We start from the raw sequence: 18,123 nt of genomic DNA, 5'->3' as shown, positions 1-18,123 counted from the left end.
CAAAACAACACTGGGCAAATTGTTCACTAAGAAATAACATCTTGTTCCCCTCTGACACCACTTGATGTCACGTCAATTACTTTAACCGATGCAAAACTAATGTAGTAGAGGTCTTTTGAAAATTGAATTTGATCGCTGTAGGTGATAATTATAATCACTATAGGCGATATAATCACTATGGACGATTGTTACTAATATACGCGGTAACTGTGGATGCCTAGTTTAATATGGCATATGAAAATGAATATGAGAAGTTGATCACTATAGCCGCCAACCTTACAGGCGATACGTACTGTACACTCAAACGTATCTTATCCGGACGCCTCAGATACGGACACGTCTCTCTACCGGGCACCTTCAGATTGATGAGTTCCAGTGGCGAAAGTGCTTTGACTTTGGGGGTTTTGAACTCTTTTTTTTTTAAACATTAATTTGTAATGGACTCTTCTTTTTTTATCCTGAACGTGTGCCAAGTATAGTCTTCATCAAAAACTGCTAAGATACATGTACATGGTAGATGACCTGTCCCGAGATACGGGCAGTGCCCGGATAAGAGACGTTTGAGTGTAGTGGGTGGTTGTTGGGTGTGCTTGTGAGCCCGAATCGCAAGTTGACCGACACTGCACACATACCGGTACATGTAGAAGACTTGCACTCTGTAGTATAGTACCGTGAAGTACCGTTGATCCGCCCCCTGTCGATTCTCTACCTGTGAAGCGACTCCGGTGTATACAACCAGCTGGGAAGCGACATGGCGTGGGGGGGGGGGGTCAACGGTACTTTACGGCACATGCGATTTTCGTCGTCCGGCATAGCAAGCTGCGTTCATTCCAGAGGATGGGGAGGGGTCCGAATACGAAATGAACAGTCAGCGTTCGTTTTTCAGGGACAACAAATAAAAAAAACTTGCGACGACCCCTAACTGGAGTCCTTAACACTTTGCGTGACCAACCTAATCTAGCACCATTGTTCATTGAAGTGCTGAGCCGGCAATACAACAAATATACACAATGAGTAAACAAGAAGCCCACTAAAATACACTAATACGTACCGTTGAAGTACAACATTAGACACCCTTAGCAAACGACGGTAACGCTATTTTTTACGGTACTCGTACCTTGATCACCCAAATAGCGTTGAAGCTGCAGCGTATAAACGTTATGGGGGCTGATTTATCGTTGTGACCAACGGTACGTGTTTTTGCCAAATATTGCAAAGTCCGTACGCATTTCACCTTGTATCGCGTATATGGTGACAAAAATGGTTGAACCGCGCGAAATCAAAGCTATTCTCGTGGCAACAGCGTACTAAAAATAGCGTGCATCTTGCTAAAGGTCGAACCCAAATCACGCTATTTTTCCCCTTACGATAATACAGTTACAACATAACGTTTTTTGCTAAGGGTGTTTAATATTCCAATAACACTACAGGTGGCAAACAATCAGATGTGACTCAGAATACAGCGGTCGCCGTACCCTTACAGAGACCGGTGCTGTGGTATGGAGGGATAGCGGATATGATGACGAAGCAAACCATGCAGTGCACAAGTGAGCACTAAAAGTAGCTGCGCAGTTGTGAAACTAAAGCGCAGCTGATAGGGCTGCAGACCAGCAGACCAGCATTGATTGAGCTAACAGCAGGGTGTACAAGTGAGTGCTGGTAGCACTTTTCTACCAACGAAGCAGCATCAGCAGAATATAATAATTAATTTATTATATTCTGCTAAATGGCGAAGTTTGAAGAAATGTAATGATGTATTTAAAACCATAAAATTCAGCATTCAGCATGAACGTTGTGAGGTAAACTAGCCTAACGACCCCAATACAGACTCGGGGAGACGGTCACATACGAGGACCACGTCAGTGTGAGTAAACAGTACGCTGTCCGAGGCAAACTCAAGAAATGGTCGTGCACGACATTGCTCAACCTGGAAGAGCCATGGCACAGCAGCGGACGGGGAGACGCATCCTATCACTACACCTGTAGCAGCTGTTCAGCACGACAGGGCTTATACAAATCACCATCGGCAGCAGCACGTGCAGTAACACTGCAATGTAGTCCCGTGCGCACCGCTCCACACACAGACCCTCACGCGTACACGTACTGTAGTACTGTTGCATATACACGGAACAAATGGTCCACAACTGCGCTGGCTGCCAAGAGTAGTATCAGAGTGGAGGGTGGTAGGAATGAACAGGTAGTCTGTTGCTCTTCTATGCTCAAGAAGCGCATTGAATGGTGCCAAGGTGATTGGCACGGTATCTCCAGTAGTTCTTTCGGATTGTATCGTCCTGGGTTTCCAGAGAGCGGCAGAACTAGAGCACAAATGCGAGCAAACAGGCACACATTGGCGCGCACAAAAACAAACACACACACACACACACACACACACACACACACACACACACACACACACAAATTGATTGTCTTCCTTGCCGTGAACGGAAGTAACCAGGGTCAACGGTAAAATGCTATCCACATCTAGTAACGTTAGTGCCAGGTACTATGCACCCAGAGGTAGCCATATCCAACAAGGAAATACTAATGCAACAAACCTCTTTGGCCTTTTCCAAGCTCTGAGCATCGCCGTTTTCTGCTTCATCCTCCAGCAAGTCCACCAGAAAGGCTAGAAGGTATGGAGAGCGCACGCTGTTCTCCAGCATCTTCAAACACTCCTCTTTGAGGGTGGGGAAGTCGCGTAGGTTTCTTTGTGTGGTGACCCTGAAGCAGTACGAACCGAGGCAGTAAGCACAGCAACAAGAGAGCATAGGTTCTTAGTAGGGGTCACCAGTGACACGAGTACTCGCTCGGTTTTTCAAAAATGATGGTACTCGGAATAAATCAGAGTACTCGTTTATACACTGTACATGTATTTACCACAGAAATCTGCAGTTTCAGAGCAGCAGTCAGCAAATATTGATGTGCAGACTGGGTGGTGTACAATTGTACACAGGTAAAGAGAGCCCAAACGACCAACCAACCAATGGAGCTGAGAAAATGTACTTGAACTCAGGATCTCACAGTCAACTTTCACCCCCTAGTTTTTAGTCACAAGCAACACCTGTGCAATGTGCAGGAGATGGAGTTTGAGACGGCAAACTTTCAGGTTCATGTGGCAGGTACTTGCTTGGGCTTCATGTCTCCATGATGGTCTTCAGACTGACGAGAATGCGAAGCTCAGTGTGATGGAGCAGTGACTGAGAGCTCATGAATACTTCCAGAAATATCCCATTGTGTAAGCTGGTGATCACACGCACACTTCAGATGCATCCTCTCAGTGCTTACCAGCGTGCATGTAAGTAGTTCTGGTGTATGTGAAGCCATCAGACAGGCAACGAGGAAGACAAACTGATCAAGGGCAGGTGCACTTGGCAGTAGGGCTGGAGCCCCGTACTGGAGGCAGTAGTGACGGCAACTCACCCCTGAAGGTAGTTCCACGCACTCTCATTGTTCGGCGCGCGATGAATGAACTGCATTGCATATCTGCAAAATGACAGGATCACCACAAAAGAGCAATACTTAGAGTTGCTGGCTAAACTACCCCTCGTCGTCATTGAAACACAACAAAGGCGGACAGAGAACTAAGCAGTGACTGACCGTGGACCAGACACAGCGCAGTCCGCTAAACAGCACATGGCACTAGATCAGAAATACATACTTGACCTCGCGCACGATGATCTCATCCGTGAATCCCGTGGTGCACGTGACCGTGTAGTAACGCTCGTTCCACGCAGAGTTGTTGCGCAGGTCGTAGCGCAGGAGAGTGTCGACGAACTGCAGCTCGTTCTCCCAAAGGCTGAAATGACGCAGGACCCACTGCCGATGTTGCCATGCATGGTAATTCTTCGCGTCCAGATCAAGAATCTGGGCAGAAGAAATCATCCAACCAAGATATAGTACACAATAGTATGATTATACAAGCCTTGCTTGATAGTTTAACATCTTTTACGATGACAGCATGTTACAAGGGTCACAAGACTGACACTCTACCAACCGGTTTATGGTTGCAGTCAGGAACACTGTTTTCCATACAGGGGATCCTCTGCCTTGTAACATGCTGTCATCGTAAAACATGGTAGTATGATAGTACTGCAGTTGCCAACATGGAATCATCAAATTAGCTTGGGCTGGAGCAAAGGAGAAGATGAACCACATCACTACCCATTAATGATCAGCTACTTTGAATAGAAAACATGTGTTTGAGTCATGCGCGCAACAAACCTTTCTCGTGAAGCTCAGCTCATCTCCAGGCTCACCACACTTCTCCACAATAACCTGCCGATGGTGCCTACAACACCGGGAGGAAAAAAAGGGAGAACAGCACTGCTAAGTCGTCGTGCTCCTTGAGCAAAAACCAGGCTACATCCGCCAGAGAAATGACTATGTGCTGATAAACATTACTTCCTGATACATGTTTTTCGATTTTGACAGCATGTTACAAGGCGAGGACGCGTAGTGCTCCTGACTACAACCATAACCCGGTTGGCAGAGTCCCGGTCTTGCGACCATTTGAACCGTATTGGGAAAACCGCAAGACCGGGACTCTGCCAACCGGGTTATGGTTGTAGTCAGGAGCACTACGCGTCCTCGCCTTGTAACATGCTGTCAAAATCGAAAAACATGTTAAACTACCAAGCAAGGCTTCTGTATATACCATTCCTGATACATGTACTTCAGCACACGTACGGAGACAGGGAGAAGAAGACAAGATACATGATGGTACGAGTTCATGAACACTGAACAGTGATTGCAATAAGGCAAACTGCAGAGGTGCTAACAATCTTACCAAGCCTGGTAGTTCTTTGGTGTATCCAAGATGACCTCGCTGACAAACTCCAGCTCCTCCTTTAGATCCAGGCTGAGTGCATCAATCAATTTCCGCCGGTAATGCCTACGGTCACACAGCAAACAGGAACATGGTTTGGAAACATCATCACCAGCACATGTACTTCAACTGTCTTCAAAACCGTAGAGTCATAGTAAACTAGGGGCATGTACAAATAGTCAAATACGCACAGCACACACAGTACTTTCCATGCTCAAACTACATGAGTCAATGTAGCAGGGTCACCTCCAAGCCACTATTCGACTAAGAATCAGGACCAGGATGCCATGCTGACAAGCACAGCTGCTTGAATAACGCACCAGACAGTGTAGTTGGCGAGGTTGAACTTCAGTGCGTCCGACGTCAGCGCATAGGCACGCTTGCTCATCTCACTCTTCTTCAAGATGGCGCGGAAATAGTCATAGCAGTCCTTGACTGCAATGAGACAAAACAAAACAAAAACAAACAAAAAAACAGAGACGAGAATTAGACCGGAACAGCAGCACATGGCAAAGCACAGGGCAACGATATTGGTAGGTATGGAGAATTAGAGGTTTAGACTAGAACAAGAGCACAGGCAAAGGCAACAGGAATAGCAGCAACACTGCCAGGTACATGTACTGGTATAGCATACACTGACATCGCACACCGAAGAATGGGATCTCTGCCGCAGGCTAATTGTACAGTGTAGTTATGTTCTTATTTTTCGAGATTCCACCGTCTTTGTTCATACTGAGTATCCTGTACCTTGTACATTCACACAGTACAGACACACAGTACATTCACACAATACAGGCACACAGTACATTCACACAGTACAGGCACACAGTACAAGCACACAGTACATTCACACAGTACAGGCACACAGTACAGGCACACAGTACAGGCACACAGTACAGACACACAGTACATTCACACAATACAGGCACACAGTATATTCACACAGTACAGGCACACAGTACAAGCACACAGTACATTCACACAGTACAGGCACACAGTACAGGCACACAGTACAGGCACACAGTACAGGCACACAGTACAGGCACACAGTACAGGCACACAGTACAGGCACACAGTACAGGCACACAGTACAGGCACACAGTACAGGCACACAGTACAGGCACACAGTACATTCACACAGTACATTCACACAGTGCTTGCAGTGTTGCGTGAAGAACTGGCGTTCCTAAATCTCTGCTTCCAGCCCGGCGTGTTCTTAAAACGTTGGTGACTTTCTAGCTTGGGTTCTCTTTGGCTAACCATTCAGGTGCAGTTGCAATGTCACGTTGCGATGCATGATTTCAAGGCCGCCGCTGACTGGACAGCAGTAACAGCAAGAGTAAGACAGCTCTTGGGAGCTTATACTCTTGGTAACAGGCGTGGAAGTACTCGTACATGTAGTTTCATGATCCGCATTAAGATGTATCACGAAATGGTCATCACCGAAGAAACTTGCTGTCTCACGAACCACTGAAGAAACATAGAATCCACTCTCCATTGGGCAATCCCGCCGTAGCACTGGGCACATTCTGCACCACCTTGTAGTAGTTCTGAGAGTCTAATAGTCCTCAAACTGTATGCGTGTGATCTCCGCTGGTGTCGGGGTTGACCGGGAGCTGGCCCACCTTCGGCGCCTACCACTGCTACCAGTGTTGATTTGGCGTACGTGAACCGACCTTTGTTCTCTGTTATTTTCAGTGCTGCCAAACCGTCCGATTTTTCGGACAGTGTCTGATTTTTGAAGGCTCTTCCGAAAACCGGTCCGAAAAAGGAAACGTCCGAAAAGCAGCCAAAAATGCCAGGGATTACAGTGCATTTCAAAACTATAGACGCGTAGGGTTTTTGAAATATTTCAAATTTGGCTGGAACTTTTTGAGAATAGTTTTCGGAATATTGCTCAGGATCGCTCCACAATTACTCTCATATAGTTTCTAAAGGATTGGATAACAGACGCCCAATTTGGAAAAAATTATGCACAAAGTGATCACAGATTTTATGTGGTATAGATGCTGGCATAACGGTTTTTGCCTAGGTACGCGTCTATAGTTTTGAAATGGACTGTAGTACATTCCTATGCAGAAGTCCTGTAAGGCTGTATTTTCACTTCTCAGCGCAACTGAAGGCACAAATCACAGTACTTGTACAGTAAAAAGGCTAGCGCTTACTCATGCATTACAAAATTCATGACAACTTCGAGGGGGGGGGGGGCCATATCGGTCACCATGGCAACGGAGCGAATTTTCATGGTATTTGGGCGTTATTTTGAATTCTTTGGAAAAAAATTGCTGAGGAGAAAAATCCGCACCATGTGGCCAGTCTTGGCGGTGAACATGGTGAAGAGTGTCCGATTTTGGGCGAAAATTATTTGGCAGCACTGTATTTTGCCTTTGTGTGGTACGCTTACTATTTGGCATGGACCCTGGACACTTTGTCTACTTTTGTTATTATGTGAACAGTGCAAATAGCCGTGACTATCTTTTGTCACACTCAATGAACAAAACATTGGTGAACATTTCGTATTCTATTGATTTTGTGTTTCGTTTCAAGCCACTTTCTAACCAGGCCATACGCTGGACCCAACGTGAATTTCAGAAAGGGTAATACGTACAGCAATAAAACCCGACCCAGGAATTGTTTGCAAGTACATCCAGTACAGCAGGTACTCACATTCGGTTGAATATGCAATCTGCACCACCGGGAAGGGACCATCATCTTGAGCAACGGGCTCGATGTCTTTCCATTCTTCTCGATCACGATACAATACATAAGAGTCTTCGTCATCCATGGCAGACACTTTCCGCAGTGGTCTCTCTACCAGTGTTCTCTCTTCAGAATCTACTCTAGAATATCTAACAACCGAAGTTTTGACTGTTGCAAGTACGAGATGTAAATTTCAGATGTCACATTATCGTTCACTGTTTTCATGAAGTTTTTGCAAAACAAAAACATTTCGTTGTCATACGTCATGACTGTCATTTTTTACTGCAGGAGCGGGCGCCGTATGCGATCGTGCACGCTGTACTCGCACTGCTTTGCGGGGAGCCTGCGCATCCCACTATCCGGTCCACCGACTGTGGAACTCGACAAGCTGCATATGGCTACAGCATACAGCCCACATCGTTACACGACTCATGAGATCTACGATTCGTAGGGAAATGAACCATTCACAAGACCAGACTATAGAGTCTTAGCCTTCTTAGTCTTACTTCTTAGTTGACTTCCAGACCCCCACTGGCCCAGTTTAGGCCACACGTTTTTATTAATTTCTATGTTTCTCGTCACCTAAAAATCTACAAACGTATGTGAGAGGTGGAAAAAATAAAAAAAATAACCGAAAAATAAAAAAAAGTTCATTAGACCTTTGTTCACACTAAAATCCACCAATACACCATGCAAAATAGCATCCATAGTTAGCAACTAGTATGTGGTAGGAGCTTCTGCCACAATCTGTGCATGTGCAGCTAGATTGCGAACAAAAAATGCCGACCTCGCATCATGTATCGCGCAGGCCAGGCCACATTATGTACACGTGCATGAGTGTGCTGGTCCCCACATGCATAGTCAGTGCAGCACAGTTTTTTTTGTTTGTCTCTTTCCCTCAAACCAGTTAATAGTTTTTTTTTCTTTTTTTCCTCCAGACTCCTGAATCGTATGCGCGCGGGTGACGAGAAACATAGGAATAAAAACGTGTGGCCTTACCTCACGGCAACTTTTGGTAGGGCAAATGCGCATAACCGGGGGAGAGTATCAAGGTACGAGTAATACTTTGATTGAGGAACTTGGTCTTGCAGACTGATTACTGGCACCATGGATTTCATTAATTTTGATGCACACAAGTACATACCGGTAATACGCTTTCAGCACCTTTTGCACTGCCAATGCGCATACCGCATACCCGCGTATGCATCGCGCCACGTTTTTGCAGAATTCTGACGCAAATATCTGAAAGCCATTCACAGCGATTAATGTGTGTTTACAGCTCAAGGTGTTCCCCATGTAATCCCTTGCATAATATAACACGTATTGCTTTCTGATTCACTGAAAATTGCCTTTCTCAAACTCCTCTCCAGTAGGATACAAACTGACCACATGCACATGTATGTACACATGTGGGCACTCCTCCCCTCGATCACACATGCACACACGCATGCACATACACACACACGCGCCCATGCATGCACGCCCATACACACGCATGCACATGTGAACCATTTATTTATCCCGCATCTTACCTACCAGAAAGTCCCATGGTTTGGGTGCTACAGCTGCCACGGTCTCAGGGTCTGTGCTCTCCAGACAGTCCCACGCAATGCATGTCTCGGCAGGCTACCACGTAACAGTTTTGCCCTGTCGAATTTATCATAGTCACGATAATGTAACAATTTACACATTCTAGAATATGTCAAGTTCGCACGCATTCACATATCCAGTCGAGAAGACACAGCCATTCCCTGTATAATCCTGAAGAGAAAGGAATGAAAACGTTTGATAATTGATGTGCAGTGTCTTCTGGACTGGATGCGTTAATGGCGTGGATGCATGCGAACTTGACATGTTCCAGATTTTTATTGCCTCTGACCTCCGTTGTACAATTATAACGTTATTAGTACAAGTACAGTCAGACCTCGCTTAACCGCACACATCCGTTTTCCACAAAAATGTCCGGATAGGCGAGGGAACCGGATAACCGAACACCGGTTATGTAGGATGCATTGCGTATGCTGTAGATCTGTAACCAGCTATTTTCTTCCGGATGGCGAGGGATCCGGATAAAAGAGGACCGGATAAGTGAGGTCTGACTGTATAATTTTAAAATACATAAAACTCTCCTCCTTCATGCACTCTAAAGCCAAGTGTTTTACCCGTGTACTTCGAAGTACTACATTGGAAATCCATACGAAATTCTACGCACTTCAGTCAAATCAACAGTTGAAGAAGCCATCATGCTACATGAAACTAAAAATCAACTGCATGTATGATCATCAACTGCATGTATGATGCTGTCAATGTGTATGCACGGTGCACTAACATTTCCTATCATAATTATGATTACATAATGATTACATAATGCTAACATTGTTATGTTCATATGGCACTTAGCACTAGCAATAGTAACGGTTGATGATTACTTGTACCACTAATTTCAAGATGTTGGATTTTACAAGGTGTATTACTAATAATTAGACTACAATCATGCAGTTACATATTACATGTAAAAGTAATTATTACTTATATACATGTAATACGTATTACTACATGAAGTCCAGCAAGTAATCAGGTGATGCTTGCCGAATATGTACAATGAAATTGCTCAGTGCATACTGAGAGAACTTGCCTCTTCATGCTGGCGTGATCGGGACATGGCACTAGGGAGGTTTCGCTCTACGTAATTACGTATGAAAATCCGTATGTCGTACACGCCGGGGAGCGAGGGCAACTTTCATACGTAAAACTTTCTACGGATATCCGTAGGAAAGCTATTTCCTACGTTGGGGTCTCCGTAGGACTTTTTGAAATATTTTTCACATTTTCAGGGTTTATCCATGGCAAAGTTCAAGCCGCGCGAAATACAAGGTACACACACCGTACACCACGTGCAAAATACGATGGAAAACGCGGTTTCGGTTCGTGGTGCATGCGGTGGGCGCATGCAGCCAACGCGTCTCCAAAGCAACAAGGCATGTTTAGCAGTCGTGGAGAAATCACGTAGAGCGAAACCCAACAGCTCTGATTTTTACGTATGAAAATTACGTGCAGTTCCTACGTTATTTTCATACGTAATTCCGTAGAGCGAAACCTCCCTACTGTCAGCTCACACGGAAAACACTGATGGTAGCATTGCCGGGCAGTGCGAGCAACTCTGTCTATCCTCTTTTTAAATGATGACTGGTCATGGCTGCAGTTGATCAGCGATTCAAGCAGTCGAGTGAATGGTGCTCCACAAGCTGGGCACTAGATCGCACCCTTTGATTCTTCCAGAGCTTGTTTCGCCTCCCATCTCAGTAGTAAGCTGAAGAACTTCAGTATCATACGCTGGTCTTGCTTATACAGTGCTAGATAGTTCCAAACAATAAGAAGCAGCAAGCGATGACACATACTCTGAACATGTGCTGAAGAGAAACACCACACAGGACTGGAGGATATCTACTTGTAGTACTTGAAGCAAGGAAGGCCGCAGTAGCTCTACTTGGACTGTTATTGAGGTTACGCCATCATAATAGCTGCTATGTTGCCAGTGCACATGACTAGATGCACATGACTAGACAAAGACAGTTTGTGAAGTGTCATCACACCGAAACTCGGATACTCGTACCGGACGATTCGAATCGTTACATCCGTTGAAGGCCAGACAGACCAGCCAACCCATTCGGAAATAACGAATAAAAAAACAAAAGCTGAGCTGATGAAACCCGTTCCAGGTCTGTAAAATTGCGAGTACGTGTAGGTGTTGTCATGGATAAGCAGCCACCCCGGCTAATCAGTTTCCTGACCGGTTGATTGAGGTCCGGCATTTCTAATGTGGAAATGTTGAGCACATGGCATATGTGGGTAATAACTAGTGACTTTATGGTAAAAAAAAGAGAGTAAATCATCGTGTCCGTTCCTGAAGGGAACTCACGACGGCCGCTAACACCCGGTAAACCCTATAAACCCTTTATGGTGGAGTGTACAAATCAGCAGAGTCTCAACGTCAATTCTCCACTGCTTATCCCAATCAGAAATCTCACCGTCTGCATCCAGCTTGGTGGTTGGTACGCTGGCTCGCTTCATGAACTTGATGAGCGCGTGCCAGTTGTCCTGCATCTGCACCTCCGTTGTCGGGTTCTCCTTGTACCTTGGTTTGCTAACGCCAGTCAGGATCTAGACCGGGACACAGCACACAGAGTAAGCCATACACGTACATGCACAGAGCCGTCGGAACCGGTCCGGTTGGTCCGGTGACAGACAACCGGACCGACTCTGCCTCAGGTCACCCCCTAAGATTTGTCTAAAACCGGGGAGGAAAAATTCTGGGTACATACTTTGTCATGTACATCATGTATTATCGATCATGCATACATACATGTACATGTATGTACATTCACCCCATAGTGGGTCATACATTTGTACATTGCTATCCATGCAAAAATTATTCCCTGTAGTTGGCTCTGAAAACTTGTGAAAGGGCCAAATTCTGCTATTTCGGACCGGATTTTCAAGAAATGTCCGCGGGACATCCCCCGGACCCCCCTCAAACCGGACCAACTTCGCCCACCTTCCGACGGGCCTGATGTACCGGGATGGTGCTGTGAAGGTGATGCATGTGAGCGCAGTGCTCACTGGATGTGCGAACAGTCAGCATCGGCTGGCAGCATGCATGAACTTTTTGAATGCAACCCATCTAGTGATGAGAACGGCTCGATGGCTTCGCTGCAAGTCAAGGGCAACTCGCATTTGATGGATTGTCTGCGCATAAAAAGCAGCAGCTACCAAGTACAAGACTACCTTGTGTTTAGTGCGACTCGGAACCACTTCCCAGATGCAAGAGATCATTTTGCGAATGTTTCCTCAGCTAGTCACTTTTAGCAAGTGCACAAGAAAATGGAACCTCTGCAGCCAGAGTCGTCTTTCAGGGGGGGATTGCATTGACGTTGCACTGTAAACTTGACCACCCGGAGCATGCAGGCAATGTGTGCGGCCGGTAGTTGCTCTTACGTGGACCACTTGAATCGGTATCTCAGCCGTGCGCAGGTCACTGAAGAGATTGGTGACCTGAATGCTGATCCCCGCTGACGTCAGCTTCTTGTTCAACCATGACAAATAAACCTAATGCAAATGGAACATCATCAGACTTTAAAGTTAAAACTCATACGCATAGTGTTCACAGACATGTCAGTGGCTTGTATAAGCAGGCTCCCTGAGTAGAGAGATAGTGATCAGTGCCCGGCTAAGGCAACGGTGTGGTCAGACTACTGAAATGGGGGTTCATGATTAGTCACGTTCACAATTGCTACTTGTTCCCCAGTCTTGTAAATGCCAAACAAACAGTCAAATCATGTGCTGGCAAACGGGGGGGGGGGGGGGGGGGGGGGGTATTCCCTTATATCATGTAAGGAACCTGATGAGAAACCCTGGATACCATGGTAACAACAGCATCTTCAGTACATAGCTTGGTCCCTTACACAGTGAGAGTTGCCACACCTGTTACGGACTAAAGTACTATTCTAGTGGCATGGTCTATGTTGTGGAATGCAATAGGGGTTGCTTGAACATACAGAGCATGGTAACTTTGGTAAGCCATCTGTAGCTGGCCACACAATGATGGTACTGTCACTATCATGTAGTCGCACTTGATGGAACTCGAGTTCTACAACCAAACCTCACTGGAGGCAGAGCCCTGTTTATGAAATGTGCATCATGCAACTCTATGTGGTGCCAACTCACCTTTGACTCGATAACAGTGCTCTGCTTGATGGTACGGTGATGGAAGTCGCCGCGTTGAGTCTTCGGATTAACCGGCTTGTCCGCCTGTGGTGGCAACGCATTGGGAATACCAGCAGCTTATCATATCAGAGCGAGAGTGTGAGCAGTAGCCACTAGCATGGAGTTGTGAAGACACCAATGCACTACCACGCTTTTAAAAACTGTTAAAGACGTCGTAGTTAATGAAGCAAAAACATACCGGGTGTTCGACTTGCTGGGGGCTGATACCCCTAGATTAGTTTCAACTATGCATCCCTAAAAAAGACCAGGTATTACAAATAATTATACAATAGAATATTCTTGCACAGTAGAGCATCTTTCTTACACTCCTCTTACCTCCAGTTCTTCCGGCCTTATCGACTGCATTAGCTCGTCACGCGTAGCATTCCAGCTGATTTTCTTCGCTGCTTGAATTGCACGAGCTATTTACACAGTGCGAAGGAAGAATGAGCAACTGAAAGCTAAGAAGGAGTCAACGTACGAGCTGAGGCAATTGAGAACATTAGCCAGGGTAAGCAACTGGATTATAGCGCTTCTATTGGGCTACTTTGAAGTTTGAACAAAGCCCTCACTGCTATACTATGCACATCTTCGTGACCAATACAATTATGCACTATCTCATTCAGGTTATCGGACACTGCATGCAGGGCACTGCTCAAGACCACTAACCTGCGGCGATGAACTTGTTTTTCGCTGCACCTGCTTGCCTGCGGACACGCAGAATCATGGCATACAGACAAGGTGATCAGAATTAGCAATAGGCGAATCACAAAACATCACGAAAATGCTTGCACAAAGCACAATGTGACACTATACAGTGGTAAAGACACACCTGGCAATATACAGTCGTATTATTTATGGCTTGCATATTTGTTCAGTCCGATGCTGAACCGTGTAGATGCTAGTAATGTTACAGTGTAATACCACTTCTATCTGCAAGGGTGTGCATATCAAGAACCCAAATACAGCAGGATACTGTACTGTACTAGAATCAGCCTGTAAGTAGGTCGGCATGTGGTGCTACCGTCGGAATCGCAATGGACCATGTCAACGGCAGCGCTGACTCACGGTTTTGCGGGCGATCTCATGCTTGGCTTGACTGTGTCGTAAATCGCCTGTGCAAACTCTCCCTCCACTATTGCTTGTGCTTGGTCTTGGTCCTTACCTGCCGACATCCATGCCTTGTAACACCAACACAAAACATGATGCATAACGCATTAGGAGGAGCACTGGGAAGGCAACTGAAGGGGTGGGTTGTGAATGTCCTCTGTATCGGCTCTTCTCACTCAATCGGAAACAACTGTCGGTAGCCGTATCGGCTCTTCTCACTCAGTCGGAAACAGCTGCCGCATTCCTTTGCTGAAACTATTTTGCATGGAGACACATGTCACTGGCAGCCCATGCCAAAGTCTCACACGAATTCACGGTGGTTGACTTTGGGAGCTATCCGCGGCAAAATGCCAGGGCATATCACACAATGTTACACATCTATGCCATCAAGCATTTTTCAATGAAATTCGTGACAGTGCTGAATTGCTGATGTAGATGCCGGTATATACGTACATGCAGGGGCGTCGGAAAGTATTCGACATTGGTGCGGCCATGAATGGGTGAAGGGTCCAGGGGAAATGTTAGAGAAATTGGGCTCAACTAGCCCATATTCCATTGCTTCAAAAATCACAAGATGAAATTCTTGGTGCGGCTTTGGGCGCACCTGCCGCACCGGTTCCGACACCCCTGACATGTATGAACTGGCTTGTACATTCTAAGATTGCTTACCACACCGTATCGGCCAAACATTACATGCGGAGCTGACACTGATCGGTTTGGGCAGTGAGATGACAACTGCAAGGTGGCACGGGATGTCAGAAAAGGAGCAATCAGATCATAGTGTCAGTGATGTATGATAAGTTGAGATTGTCATCACAGCCAAACACCACTGCTGTGTTACAAAGATTGCAAAAATCATGTTTTCACTAAAAAAAATCATGGCAATGGAGAATATGCACTAACCAGTCAGACAAATCTATGAACAAGCACACAGCGGGCTCAAGGAAGCGACGGTGAGAGTAGATAAAGGCAGAAGAGCAAGCTATTCTTAGCCTTACCAATCGAACACAGTGGAGCATGTCTGAATTGAAATGACTGTATCTATGGTGCAAAATAAGTGTGTGTGTGTGTGTGTGTGTGTGTGTGCATGTGTATGTTGTATTTACCTTGATTGGTAATGGGTCTGTCGATGAACGGTAAAAGCTTATCAAACCGGGCACTGAAGGGAATCGAGGACCGTCGTCAATGCTGAAGCATGAAACACTGCTGGACCTAGTGTGCTAAAACAAGCCAAAGAAAAAGCCCAACACCAAAGAAGAGCTGGCCGGCATTGAGTATATCTTCATGATTTTGCTGGTAGCAAACACAAACTTAGTGTTCAATGCTTTGGCAAAGTACATTATGCAAAGCCATTCCACCAAGTAGAGAGAAGTAAAAAATGTAATTTTTCTAACTAAACTTTAGTTTCCTAGGCTCTGCTATCATCGGACGGAGATTATTTTCTGAGCAGTGGAACACCAAATGTTGACTCACACCACACATAGCAAAACACTGTCATGTGTCCTTGATGCACTTCTGTTTAGGCTGTACATAAATACACATGCAACCTAAGTGCTGCCCATTGGAGTCCACACTCATAAGCCAGCTAGCATCTGGCGTTCTGGAGCCTTACATATGCATGCATCACCGATGTCCTATGGTTACAGTCTTCCTGGACGAGATGTACAGTCAACTTCGCTAATAACGACTGCGGATATGACGACAATTCGCGAATAACGACAGAATTTCCATGCCCAGAGCAAAGTCCCATCCCACTGTAATGCATATAATGAGACTTCGGGTATAACGACACTTCGCGAATAAGGACACCTTTTTGATGCTCCGCCGAGTGTCGTTATAAGCGAAGTTGACCGTAGCTCAGCAATGGCGATATAATCAAACAGAATATATCCCCGGTGCAGAACAACAAGCCGAGACTATGCTTTCCTTACCTCTTGGATCACATAGTGCCTAATTCCGCCGCTCTCCGCAACACTGAGGATGACTCCTGCCCTACCTCGCCTCACCAGGAAGTAGCCTGCCCGCCGCATCGACCCAGTGCCCATCAGCCGCGACGCCGTCTCCTCTCTGCTCAGCTCACCGTGATACCAAATCTTGGATTCGAGCGCACCCACGGCTATGCAAAATGCAGGAACAGGACAAGACAATGAAGAGCAGCATGTCTGCAAGGCAAGCTAAAGCTAGATTCAGGTCACGTCCGTCGTTACACTGGTGTCCTGGTGCTATTCCTGCTATATGTAGTTAACCCTGCTGCCTGTACAGTGCTGGCCAAAGAAATCCAAATTCATGAATAAATTAGCGCCGGGCGCTACGCAGCCCTAGGACTACACACACTGGTCTGTGCACTCGAAAGCGGCGTCACTCTATTCCTAAGCCTAAGGTCAGATTTCTTCGGCCAGCACTGTAATTAGTTGCACTGCCTAGTCACAGGAGTTGTTGTAATTATACATGCCCTCCACAAGTCATCATGGACATGCCATATATTCCGGCAAACGGTGCATTGGCTGGTGTGGACGGTATCCAGTGCATAGTGCTCGTGGAATACCGTCGCTTCACCTAGCTAGTGCATGCACACGAGCACTGAGGTATCGCATGCAGCAAACAACACCTACAGACACTGGGTGATTTTCATGCATGCTGGGCCAATAGTCCTTGGGAGGTGTGTGCAATGTACAGTCCCACCTCGGTTACCCAAACAATTTGGACCACCTGCAGGCGCGTAGCACCACCGTTGGAGGTGGTTCGGCTTGAGGGGGTGGTCGGGGGATCTCCCCCCCCCGGAAAAAATGAAAATAGGGTGCAAAATGCTGCATTCTGGGCACTTTGGGCATTGTGTTAAAAAAAGTGGTCCGGTCAAAGCCGGACCGGCCCGACCGACTGCTACGCCCCTGACCTGTTTACTTCAGTAGAACTGAAGGGTTGTGTGTGGTAATCCATAGTAGGACCATGCCGTTCTAATGATACAAATCACCTTTATCCGTACACCGTGATGCCCACGTTGTTCTCCTCTCAACGTATATTCACATTGCTTACAAGTGGTAATGTGCATGCGAGTAGGCCAGCCTCTCAGGAATCAATGGTAAACCCAACACGACCGCAATTGTTGACGAGACATCAATCTTGCATGATGCACAGAACGCAGTGACTTGTATACAATCATGTATAAATGGATAATCGAGGTGCCGTACAGTTAGACAGGACAGCGTGGCTTCTTACCAGAATGAAGATCGTCGTAAGCGCCAACATCCTGCACGCCCAGCGTTTGTTGCTGCCTTCTGCTCAAAGTGCTGACCTGGTCATTGGGAGACAGGGAGCCAGTACCGAACCCAGCGGAGGCCAGCTCTGCGCCCAGCTGCAGCGAGGAGGCAGACCCTCGTGGCGACCTCGAATGCCGCATCGGTATGGGCACCTTCTGCTGGTTTGCCATTGCGCCGCTAACGGCAAGGCAAAGTGCCGGCGGACCTGTTTTACGCCGGACCAGTTGTTTGACCCTGCACTCTGCTGACCAATCTCACCCTCCGATGATGAACTTCTGTGACTCCGCAAATGCAGTGCCTGCAGCCCTCAAACACTAATGAAATCCAAAAGTGTCGAGGAGTCACTGAACACGACGCCCCCGAATGCTGAAGCGGCTTGCTGGAAGGTCCACGTCCAACAAACTCACAGAGTTACTTCGTTCCACAATGATTACCGAAGTGAAAAATATGAACGGCTTCACACCCGTC

General features: G+C 46.4%; 2 protein-coding genes across 2 annotated transcripts; both read right to left on the bottom strand.

Moving 5' to 3' along the window:
- Positions 1 to 1,542: 1,542 nt before the first annotated feature.
- LOC135815570 (protein farnesyltransferase/geranylgeranyltransferase type-1 subunit alpha-like) lies at positions 1,543 to 7,717 on the bottom strand. Its single transcript, XM_065328883.1, has 8 exons — positions 7,493 to 7,717; positions 5,146 to 5,260; positions 4,787 to 4,891; positions 4,222 to 4,288; positions 3,659 to 3,864; positions 3,421 to 3,483; positions 2,556 to 2,721; positions 1,543 to 2,315 (listed from the first exon to the last, which is right to left on the bottom strand). Exons 1-8 carry the CDS (start codon positions 7,608 to 7,610, stop codon positions 2,220 to 2,222), a joined length of 936 nt encoding a protein of 311 aa, XP_065184955.1. The 5' UTR covers positions 7,611 to 7,717; the 3' UTR covers positions 1,543 to 2,219.
- A 2,005-nt stretch (positions 7,718 to 9,722) lies between these two features.
- Positions 9,723 to 18,123, bottom strand: LOC135815569 (uncharacterized). Its single transcript, XM_065328882.1, has 11 exons — positions 17,615 to 18,123; positions 16,330 to 16,514; positions 15,505 to 15,618; positions 15,068 to 15,133; positions 14,357 to 14,469; positions 13,958 to 13,995; positions 13,625 to 13,710; positions 13,250 to 13,333; positions 12,521 to 12,631; positions 11,554 to 11,686; positions 9,723 to 10,878 (listed from the first exon to the last, which is right to left on the bottom strand). The coding sequence occupies exons 1-11, from the start codon at positions 17,823 to 17,825 to the stop codon at positions 10,778 to 10,780; spliced, it is 1,242 nt and encodes a 413-aa protein (XP_065184954.1). The 5' UTR covers positions 17,826 to 18,123; the 3' UTR covers positions 9,723 to 10,777.

The sequence above is a fragment of the Sycon ciliatum genome, chromosome 4 (assembly GCF_964019385.1).
Source record: "Sycon ciliatum chromosome 4, ocSycCili1.1, whole genome shotgun sequence".
NCBI classification, from domain to species: Eukaryota; Metazoa; Porifera; class Calcarea; order Leucosolenida; family Sycettidae; genus Sycon; species Sycon ciliatum.
The sequence above is the reverse complement of the archived record's forward strand: the minus strand, read 5'-3'. Positions and strand labels throughout refer to the sequence as shown.

Coding starts and splice junctions, on each gene's coding strand:
- LOC135815570 (XM_065328883.1), bottom strand. CDS start 7,610: ATGGATGACGAAGACTCTTATGTATTGTATCGTGATCGAGAAGAATGG. Junction 4,289..4,786: donor CCAAAGAACTACCAGGCTTG/GTAAGATTGTTA, acceptor CCGGTGTTGTAG/GCACCATCGGCAGGTTATTG. Junction 2,722..3,420: donor GCGTGGAACTACCTTCAGGG/GTGAGTTGCCGT, acceptor GTACTGCTTCAG/GGTCACCACACAAAGAAACC.
- LOC135815569 (XM_065328882.1), bottom strand. CDS start 17,825: ATGGCAAACCAGCAGAAGGTGCCCATACCGATGCGGCATTCGAGGTCG. Junction 13,334..13,624: donor TAAGGCCGGAAGAACTGGAG/GTAAGAGGAGTG, acceptor TTGCCACCACAG/GCGGACAAGCCGGTTAATCC. Junction 12,632..13,249: donor GCACTGTTATCGAGTCAAAG/GTGAGTTGGCAC, acceptor CATTTGCATTAG/GTTTATTTGTCATGGTTGAA.